Raw genomic sequence first — 11,546 nt, forward strand, 5'->3', positions numbered from 1 at the left:
TTCACTCATATGTGGGATATAAAACAGAAAGCAAAAACAAACAAAAACTCATAGACAAAGACAAAAGTATCGTATGGTGGTTACCAAAGGCAAAAGGGAGTGGGGAGGAGGTAGAAGAAAGTAAAGGGGTTCAAATATATAGAGAGTGACAGAAGGAGACTTGACTTTAGGTGATGAACACACAATGTAATATACAACTAATGTATTATACAAATGTATACTTGAAACCTATATAATCTTAATAACCAACGCTACTCCAATAAAATTTTTAAAATACGTTATATGCATATGAACATATATTAGGAAATAAGCTTATGGTTCCCCATAGATGCTTAAGAAGTCTTTGATACAATTCAACAACCATTCATGATAAACACTTTAAAAAAAGAATTGAGGGTTACTTTCTTAATATGATAAGAGGCCTAAAGCTAATATCTTACTTAGTAAGGAAACATTAGAGGTATTTCCACTAAAGACAGGAACAAAGTAAGGATATTCATTATCTCCGCCACTATTCAACATTGTACTACTGGTATTAGCTTATGCAGTTAGAAAAGCGAAATCACTTAGAGGCATAAGAATAGGTAAAGAGTAGTAAAACTACCTCTATTTACATATGATAGGAACCTCTAGTGAACTGATGATACAACTAACTCAATTACTTCATTATTAAAATAGCAGAATATAAAGCAACATTTAAAAATCAAGTAAGTCTTCATATACATACCAATAACCAATCAGCAAGCAAGTAGTAGAGAAAAATCTCATTTATAATAGTAAAAAAGAAAAGTAAACATTAAGAACTAAACTTAATAATTGTGCAAAATCTACATAAAGAAAAAGTTTAAACATATCTGAAAGGCACAAAAGTAGGTTTAAATAAATAAACAGCCTGTTCTTGGATAGAATGACTCAACATTACAAAAATGTCAGTTCTCGCTATGTCAGTTAATTTATAAATTTAATGGAATACTAATAAAATATCAATGAGCTTTTTAATAAAATTAGACAACATGCTACTAAAGTTTATATGGAAAAATAAACCTGCAAGAATAACAAATAAACAAAAAAATCCACCTGAAAACAAACAAACGCAAGGTTGGGACTTGTCTTACCAGACTTAAAAACTTACTATAAAAGCCTCCATAATTAAAACAGTGTGGTGGAGAGAAACCAAGATGGTGGCATAGGTAAACACCGGAAATTGCTGCCTCCCACAACCACTTCAAAAATACAACTAAAAGACAAAACGGACATCATCCAGAACTACAGGAAGGCTGGCTGAGTGGAAATTCTACAACTAGAAGAAAAGAGAAAAGCACACTGAGATTCAGAGGAGCTGCGGAAGTAAAGTGCAGAGGTACGGAGGTGCACGCGGCAAGGGCTAGCAACTGAGGACGCGGCTGTCTTTTTGAATCGGGAGGGAGTCACAAGCCCCCGACTGCTCTGAACTCCAGTTCTGGGAAGTCTCTGGGGACCCAGACTCATACGGGGAGAAACTGGACTGTCTGGCAGCGGGCAGAACTCGGAACTCGAGGGCAGCTTTCTCTCAGAGGTGCTTGCAGCAATTACCGGGACACTGAGATGCAGGGCCTCTTAGGGTAGGACTGAGAATCAGCCATAGCTGCTTGCTCTGCCCTGTTGATTCCCTGAGACCCCGCCCCACCCAAGCTGCGGCAGAGGCTTTTGCATATCAATGCCCTGGCCCTTTGCAATCTGAAAATTACCTAACAAACTGCAGCTGGGCCAGACAGACCCAGAACTTCCAAGAGAAGTCCCAAGGCCCCACAGCAGCTTGCATTGCTTCACAGCTGGGCCTCATCTGGGCACCTCCAAACCCCAAAAAAGGAAGGGGAATCTGCAGATCTCTTCGTAGCTCCTACTGGGTAGCCTCAGGCAGAGGCTAAATTAGCACCTCCTTAGAGATCCAAGTGCCAGTGTACACAGTGGTCAGAGCGGGACCATCCAGATTACAACCCCTCAGATCCATAAGGGACACACTCAGGGGGCAGACTCAGTGAGCACCAAAGCCCCACTGAAGCAAGTCTTGCCCCATAAGGGTGTCTTCAGCACAGAAGTTCTCCCACCGTAGACACAGCTGATTCTCACAGCCAATTGGCCTGGGGGTCAATTCCTCCCAGTGATACCTACAACAATCAAGGCTTAACTACAACAAGACTGTGCACAAAGCCCACAAAGGGGTGCACCAAGAGTGTCCACCTCAGGTAATTGGGGAGGCTGAGCCACTGGGCCCTATAGGACACCTAGCACACAAAGCCACTCTACCAACAGGAAGCATAAAAAATGCGGAGACAAAGAAACAGGTCACAAATGACAGAAATGGAGGAAAGCAAACTACTGGATATAGAGTTCAAAACCACACATAAGGTTTTTCAAGAATTTTCTAGAAACCGCCGATAAATTTAGTGAGAACCTGGAGGATATGAAAAAAGACCAACTGGAAATTAAGCATACACTGACTGAAATAAAGAATAATATACAGAGATCCAACAGCAGACAAGAGGATCCCAAGAATCAAGTCAAAGATTTGAAATATGAAGAAGCAAAAATTACCCAACCAGAAAAGCAAAAAGAAAAAAGAATCCAAAAATATGAAGGTAGTGTAAGGAGCCTCTGGGACAACTTCAAGCGCACCAACATCCGAATTATAGGGGTGCCAGAAGAAGAGAGAGAGCAAGATATTGAAAACCTATTTGAAGAAATAATGACAGAAAACTTCCCCTACCTGGTGAAAGAAATAGACTTATAAGTCCAGGATGCACAGAGAATCCCAAACAAAAGGAATCCAAAGAGGACCACACCAAGACACATCATAATTAAAATGCCAAGAGCAAAAGACAAAGAGAGAATCTTAAAAGCAGCAAGAGAAAGACAGTCAGTTACCTACAAGGGAGTACCCATATGACTGTCAGCTGATTTCTCAACAGAAACTATGCAGGCCAGAAGGGAGTGGCAAGAAATATTCAAAGTGATGAATAGCAAGAACCTACAACCAAGATTACTTTACCCAGCAAAGCTATCATTCAGAATTGAAGGTCAGATAAAGAGCTTCACAGATAAGAAAAAGCTAAAGGAGTTCATCACCACCAAACCAGTATTATATGAAATGTTGAAAGGTATTCTTTAAGAAGAGGAAGAAGAAATAGGTAAAGATAAAAATTATGAACAGCAAATACATATCTATCAACAAGTGAATCTAAAAATCAAGTGAATAAAAAATCTGATGAACAGAGTAAACTGGTGAATATAATAGAACCAGGGGCATAGAAAGGGAGTGGACTGACAATTCTTGGGGGGAAAGGGGTGTGGGGGTGCAGGAAGAGACTGGACAAAAATCATACACCTATGGATGAGGACAGTGGGAGGGGTAAAGGCAGAGGGTGGGGTGGGAACTGGGTGGAGGAGAGCTATGGGGAGGGGGGGGAGAGGAACAACTGTAATAATCTGAACAATAAAGATTTAATTTTAAAAAAAACAGTGTGGTGCAATACATGAATGGACAAATAGAACAATGGACTAGAATACAAAGTGCAGAAACAGACCCATGCATATACAGAATTTCAACATGATAAAGGGGGCATGTCAAATTACTAGGCAAATACGAACTTTTTAATAAATAGTGCTGGGACAACTGGGTAGCCATTTAGGAAAAAATACAATTATATCCCTATTATGTAAAAAAAATATATTTTTTATTGATTTCAGAGAGGAAGGGGGCGAGACAGAAACATCAATGATGAGAGAGAATCATTGATTGGCTGCCTCCTGCACTCTCCACACTGGGGATCAAGCACACAACCTGACCGGGAACCGAACTGCTACCTTCTGGTTCATAGGTCGACACACAATCACTGAGCCACGCTGGCTGGGCATTATATCCCTATTTTATACTATATGTAAGAATAAATTCCAAATGTATTACAGATCTAAAAGTAAAATTAATTAATTAACCATTAATTAATTAATACCACACAAGTACTAAAAGAAAATGAGGTAAAATACTCTTTAACAATTTGGAGTAGCCCTACCCAATATGGCTCAGTAGATATAGTGTCTGCCATGAACTAAAGGGTTCTGGGTTTGATTCTGGTCAAGGGCACCTACCTGGGTTGTAGGCTCAATCCCCTGCCCTGGCCTCGGTAACTGAGGGAGATAATCAATCAATGTGTCTCTCTCGTATTGGTTGTCTCTCCCTGTCCCTTCCACTCTTTCTAAACATCAATGTTTCAAGAAATAGCCTCAGGAGAGAACTAACAACTAGGAATAAAAAAAGTAAAAAAAAAAATCAACTTGGATTATAAAAGACTTGCTAATAAAAGAGCCAATAAGAGGTTAATAAATATGACTATTTACAAATATTTTTTACAAATTTTCATGACAAAAAAAAATCACCATAGACCAAAAAATACAAATACAAAACAACTACAAACTGGGAGATAATCCTATATAATAAAAGGGTAATATGCAAATTGACCCTAACAGCAGAACGACTGGGAATGACTGGTCACTATGACGCACACTGACCACCAGGGGGCAGAGGCTCAATGCAGGAGCTGTTCCCTGGTGGTCAGTGTGCTCCACAGGGGGAGCTCTGACAGCCACAAGCCAGGCTGATGGCTGCCAGCATAGTGGTGGTGCTCCTCAGCAGCGCTAAGGATGTCCGACTGCAGCTTAGGCCTGCTTCCTGCTGGCAAGTGGACATCCCCGAGGGCTCTTGGGCTGCCAGAAGATGTCTAACTGCCAGCTTAGGCCTGATCCCCTGGGGAGCGGGCCTAAGCCAGCAGGTGGACATCCCCTGAGGGATCCCAGACTGCGAGAGGGCACAGGCCGGGTTGAGGGACCCCTCCAAGTGCACAAATTTTTGTGCACTGGGCCTCTAGTATTTATATATGCCACGAAAGGCTAATACCCCTAATACATAAAGAACTCTTAAAAATTATGGGACAAGGCCTAGCCAGTGTGACTCAATGGACAGAGCCTCAACCTGAAAGGTCCCAGGTTTGATTCTGGTCAAGGGCACGTACCAAGGTTGCAGGCTCGATCCTTGGCCCTGGTTGGGGCGATCCTTGGCCCTGGTTGGGACGTGTGCAGGAGGCAACTAATAGATGTGTCTCTCTCACATAGATGTTTCTCTCTCTGTCTCTACCCCTCCCTTCAAATCTCTCTAAATATCAATGGAAAAATATCCTCAGGTGAGGATGAACAAAAGTTAAGGGACAAAGGATCAAAAACCTGATAAAATCAGAAAAGATATAAACAGGTAATTCTCAAAAGAAGGAAAAAAAGAAAAAAAATGACCAACAAACATATATAATGTTGTTCTAACTCATTTGTAATTAGAGAAATGCACATTAAAACATGGATATCAGTTTTCACGTATCAGATTGGCAATGATTAAAAATATGAAAACGCATCCTGATGGCAAGAATGTGGTGGAAGAGGCACTCTCATACGCTGCTGGTGGGAATGCAAACAGGCCCAAGCATCAGAGGGAGATGTGGTAATCCTAACAAAACAACATATGCACCCATCTTTGGGCCAAGTAATCCCACCTCTAGTAATCTAACCTGAAGATATACCTCCAACAACATGAAAATACATATGCACAAGATTATTCATTACAGCACTGTTTTTAATTGCAAAATACTACAACCTAAATGCCTATACACAAGAAAAAAGATGAATAAAACAAGCTACAGCTATACTATATAGCTTTAAAAAGAATAAGAACTCTGAACATGGAGTGATTTCCAGTATATACTATTGAGAAAAAGCAAAATGAAGTGTATTTATCATAAGCTACCCTTCGTGTGAAGAAAACAGATATAATAAAAAAAACAAAACAAAACAAAACATACATCTGCTCATTTGTGGGAAAACACACCAAAAACACAGAAAAGATGAGCCAGATGAGCCAGAAACTAGAGATTAGTTACAGGAGGGGGGTGAAAAAGGGATGGAAAGGCGTAAGAGGGGTGAAGTTCTGAGTATACCTTTCCATATAACTCTGACTTCTTAGAATGATAGTAATGGTTTACATATTCAAAATATAAACTAACAATTAAAAAACCAACCAGGATGTGGGAGGACTCCAAAATGCAACACAAAAGAAGGAGGTAATCTAACTTTGGAAAATGATTTGACTAGATATTATCAGGCTAAAGACAAAAAGAACTATAAACAAGTACTGTAACCTAGTTAGCAGATTTCTTTATTACAAGGGTAAGGGTTAGCAATTCTAGAACCACTTTATGTATACACTAGGAATGAACAAATAAATCTATTAAATGTAATAAGAGCTGGGTTTCTCAATGTTAGACAAAAAGTTACAAGCAAGGAAAGGGAAAAGGTTAAAATGAATGCTGTGGTATTGGATGAGAATCAAAGGTATATAGATAGATGCAACAGAAATAAATCCAGATGTGAATGCATGTGTGTGATTTCTGTATTTCCCAGCTCTGTCCACTGGGAAGGCCTAGAACAGCCGTGGGCAAACTACGGCCCGCGGGCCGGATCCGGCCCATTTGAAATGAATAAAACTAAACAAAAAAAAAAGACCGTACCCTTTTATGTAATGATGTTTACTTTGAACTTATATTAGTTCACACAAACACTCCATCCATGCTTTTGTTCCGGCCCTCCAGTCCAGTTTAAGAACCCATTGTGGCCCTCGAGTCAAAAAGTTTGCCCACCCCTGGCCTAGAAGCTATGAGCCCACCTAGTACCAGACCTTGGTTTCTAAAATTCATTCTCCAAAGAAACCAGGACTCACCCAAACACATACAAAAATCATACAAGTTACCATTAATTCAATTATAATTAATGGGAAAAGAATAATATTAATATTCATGGAAAAGTAAGTAAACGATCATTACAGTAATAAAATGTAACTTCCAAAAAGAATCAGAACTTGGTAGCAGCTACAAGATCAGCACTGGCCAACTGTTCAAAACTGTGCAACTTATTGTGGAGTTCCAATTGCTAGAACCAACCAAAGCCTGCTTTATAATCAAACTAGAGCAGTGGTTCTCAACCTTCTGGCCCTTTAAATACAGTTCCTCATGTTGTGACCCAACCATAAAATTATTTTCGTTGCTACTTCATAACTGTAATGTTGCTACTGTTATGAATCGTAATGTAAATATCTGATATGCAAGATGGTCTTAGGCGACCCCTGTGAAAGGGTTGTTCGACCACCAAAGGGGTCGCGACCCACAGGTTGAGAACCTCTGTTCTAGATAAAATCCTTCCATTCTCATAAACTAAGCTCTTCATTTATTCAGGCTTTAGGAAAAAAATTAATATATAACATTTATAAATTACCAAAACTGACTCAAACTTTTAAAATCATCTCTCACCTGGACTGTTGTTACAATAGCTTCTTACTGATCTACCTGTCAGCCTTTGCCTCCCTCCAGTCTATTCTCCATGTAGCAGCCAAAGTGAACCTTTTAAAGGTTAAATCAAATCTTTTACTCCTCAAAATATACCATCTGCTTTATGTAAAATCCAAAATATTCTTGTGTTCAAATGTCTCCTTCTCAAGGCACTCCACAATCACACCATGTGAAAGTAGCCTCATACTACCCCCAGCCCTCTTTTCCCATGACACAACTTTTTTTGTCATACACCTGTTTATCTATCTGCCCCCATTAAGTCAGGACAAGAAACAAAGTAAAATTAAAACATACTGTATGGCAGCTACCAAATTGGTAAACATAACTCTTTAAACACTGAATGATTGAAGTACACTTAAAATAAAGTTTAAAAAATCTTCAGTGAACATACAGCTCAGTGAATTTTTACAGCTGAATCAGTCACGCTAGCACCACACAAGATCAAGATAGAGAACATTTGCTGAACCTCAGAAGCTCCCTCGGGCCTTCTCTCAGTCTTGCCCCCCAGAGGCAAGCACTAGCCTGACTTCTCATCCAATTATGCCTGTACTTGAATTTCATATAAGCAGAATCAAACAGTGCACACTTTTGTGTCTGGCTTCTTTTACTCAACTTTTTATTTGTGAGATTCACCTATGTTGTATGCATCAGTAGTGCTTTTTTTTAAAATCACTGATGAGAATTCCATTTTATAAATATACCATAATTTATCCAATCTACTATTAATGACATTTAGGGCATTACATTTTGGGGACAATATAAATAGTGGTGCCACAAATAATCTTGGGTACTTCTTTTTGGTGGGAATATTCATTTGCAGATTGACAAAGTGTTTGCTTGGCTTGGTTTTGGGGTGACAGGGTTAATAATACCTTAGATTGGAGAGGATGCAGGGAACTAGAAGTGGACACTGTTGGTGAAAGTATAAATTGGAATAACCTTTCTAGAGGACAATCTGGCTGTAGGCACAAGAAGCCTAAAAATATCTGTGCCCTGTGACTACTAATTCTACTTCAAGGAATTTCTTATTGAGTACTTACACATGCCACTTCTTCTTCGTGTTTTACTTGTATTAACTCATTTGATTTATTCTAAGGAAATAATTAGAGATACTCACAATGGTTTGTTTAGAATGATGTCACCTATCCGTTATCATTAGGAAATACAAGAAAAAGTAGTAAACAAGGTAAAAAACTAACAAGAGGGGAATGGTTTTAAGATATATAGTACTGTAAAATTAAACACTATACAGCCACTGAAAATGTTTTCAAAAACTTCAAAGATACAGAAAAACATATATATTAATGAAAGAGGTTAGGTAACACTGGAATGCATAAAATGAATTCCAGGTTGTTTTCAATACATAGATATACCTTAAATGTTAAAATAGTGGCAATCTCTGGGAGACATGGGTACTTGCATATTCTTGATACTTTTCTATACTTCCCATTTTTCTATAATATATTACTTTTGTCAATCAAAACGAATATATTACTAAAAAGTCTAACAAACAAAGGTATTTACAATCTAATAGAGAGACAAAGACATTAAAAGTAGAACAGTGACGCAGTTTTGCATAGGATGACATTAAGTGTGCTATGGAAAGACACATAGCCTAGACATTGGCATTACAAGAAAGCTCATCTTACTTCCAAGACTCAAAGAGGAAAAAGTCCATCTCCAATTCAGAAGGAACCTTCCCAGGAAAATCCTGTTAATTCCTCAGCTCACAGCCCCTAAGGGTATCATTATACATTGTGCCCAGCAAGTGTCCCCCCCTCCCCTCACTTAAAAAAAAAAAGGCTTAGGCAGACTGAGGGATGGGAATTCCTGAATACCAAGGATACAAAGTTCAACAGCCTCACACCTGGAGGAGGCTGGTTCCATCCACCCTGCTACCTGGCTAAAAAGCATCAAGGCAGGGCACTCCTTCCCTGTCGGAATAAATTAGAGCAAAACTTTTCAGATTTTCAGATGTCAGAAACTCCAGGCAGATTAAACCAAAATTTACATCAAAATTCACTGAGTTTTAAAAATTTTACTTGAATAATAAAATTACTAAGAAATTATCCAGCTGGCCCTGGCCGGTTTCTCAGTGGTTAGAGCATCAGCCTAAGGGTCAAAGGGTCTCAGGCTCAATTTCCAATGAAGGGCACTTACAATTGCAGGTACAATCCCCAACCTCAGTCTGGTCACGGCATGCAGGAGGCAACCAATCCATGTGTCTCTCTCACATCAATGTCTTTCAATGTCTCTCTCTCTCTCTCTCTCTCTCTCTCTCTTTCTCTTCTCTCTCTCTCTCTCTCTCTCTCTCTCTCTCTCTCTCTCTTCTTCCCCTCCTTCCTCCCTTACACTCTCTCTAAAAATCAATGGAAAAAATATCCTTGGGTGAGGATTTAAAAAGAAATTATCCAGGTAAAGGCAATCCTCTGTACCCACTCATTTCCTCTTTCTTCCTCCTCTACAAATAGACTACCCCTGGAAACCAAGGAAAAGCTGAGCGCGAGAATGAAAGCTACACCTCAGTACTTCCAGGGGCCAATTCTCACATAAGCAAGTGGTACTAGTTTAATAATTAATACGTAAGGAACATTTTGCTGTGTTCAAAAAACAGTCACTCATTTCATGGTACTATAAACATTAAAGTAAATATTAATCACAGGAAAAATATATAAACCTCAAATTACCAATACTTCATTAAGAATTAAACTTGGTACTAAGATACTGCTTTTACATGGTGGAGCAGTATCACTAAATTTTCTAATTTCTGATATCTGAACCAGAGTAAATGCTCAAGAACTGCTGATTTAAAAAATAAAATAAAAAACAACCTAGGTTCAAAATATAGTGCATCCCCCCAAAAATGTATACACACATTTTGAATAATTATAAAGGCGGTGTCTATTAAAATACATTTCATTTTCAAAAATTGAGGTATCAGCTATTAAAGTGTGTATATATTTCAGAGTCACTTCCACAGATATGAAGTCACACAAATTTGTGTGACAAATTTATGTTTTGGCCTTGTTTTCTCTTCTTCACATGTGCCCTCTTCTTTTTCCCTTCAACTTCTCCTGTTTTCAGATGTATACTTAAATGCATTACAAAATTCTCCACAACTTCCTGCAGCTTTTTATGATTATAGTGTTGTCACCCAAATTAAGATAAATAAAATTCTAGTCTAAAATTTATTAATCAAACCTTTACATTGGACAATGGAACAAATTTCTTATACAGCTAAAATAGTTCTTTGAAAAATAAGTATTTACATAATCGCCAGGGATTCTGGCTTTATTCTATATGTCACCTAGATTTTTGGATAATCTCTACTCTGGTTGCCTAGGGTATGAGAACAGAGGATGTAGAAATAGAATTGGCAAAATTTGGTATGTCCAAATTTCAGTTTTATGTATAATCTAAATACAGAAAAATATCAGTGTACAGTAATGAAAAAGAACTTTGGATCATTTATTCTTAGTTACATGTGGCAAGGTTGTAGTAATATTCCCCAAGCATAGACCAGATTGTTAAAGATTATCTGATACAGTGACAACGTTGCCTTTTTCTCTGGTACTGCTGTCAGAGCTGTGCAAACTGAGAACTGATTAAATAAAACTAACGGTACTTGAAAATTAAGCAAAACTAACTGTACCTAGCACTAAACACCGAAATGAACGCTGTAATTGACGTGGTTTTCTCTCCCAGGGCCAGTAGAGGGAGACGAAGACATCTGGCCTGGTCGTGCAGTGTTTCTGTAAAATTGGGGAGGGGGGGAGCGGAGGCTGTATTTAAATGCCCTGCTGTCAATCAAAGGACACTTCCTACAATCACAGTCACCATATCTGCTACCACCCGTGAGCGCACTCTCGCCAAGATGCAACCCCGAAAGGGGCTCGGGAAACCTGCTTCACTCGAAGGGGACCGCAGGCTCTCCCACAACACCCAAATAAGGACTTTGGGAGCCCAACCCCAACTAGTTTCTTTGTTTAAATGCCTGCGAGTCCCTCCCACGCCGGAGTCAAGAGGCTGTGGCGCCGCCCTTTATTAGCCTCACACTTTGATTACAAAACACACGAGTCGGCTGCCTGGCGGCGTGAGGCTGCCTGAGCTCTCACAAACGTCAAAACC

At 39.1% G+C, this 11,546-nt stretch overlaps 1 protein-coding gene across 1 annotated transcript in view; it reads right to left on the reverse strand.

Moving 5' to 3' along the window:
• KDM7A (lysine demethylase 7A) overlaps positions 1–11,225 on the reverse strand; it is a gene marked incomplete at its 5' end in the record, with an annotated part of 99,962 nt that extends 88,737 nt beyond the window's left edge. Inside the window, one exon of the mRNA XM_023764829.1 lies at positions 11,071–11,225. Coding sequence (XP_023620597.1) covers positions 11,071–11,225 — 155 coding nt within the window. The remainder of the gene's footprint in view (positions 1–11,070) is intronic.
• Between the last annotated feature and the right edge of the window lie 321 nt (positions 11,226–11,546).

The sequence above is a fragment of the Myotis lucifugus genome, unplaced genomic scaffold (genome assembly GCF_000147115.1).
Source record: "Myotis lucifugus unplaced genomic scaffold, Myoluc2.0 scaffold_351, whole genome shotgun sequence".
In the NCBI taxonomy this organism is placed as follows: Eukaryota; Metazoa; Chordata; class Mammalia; order Chiroptera; family Vespertilionidae; genus Myotis; species Myotis lucifugus.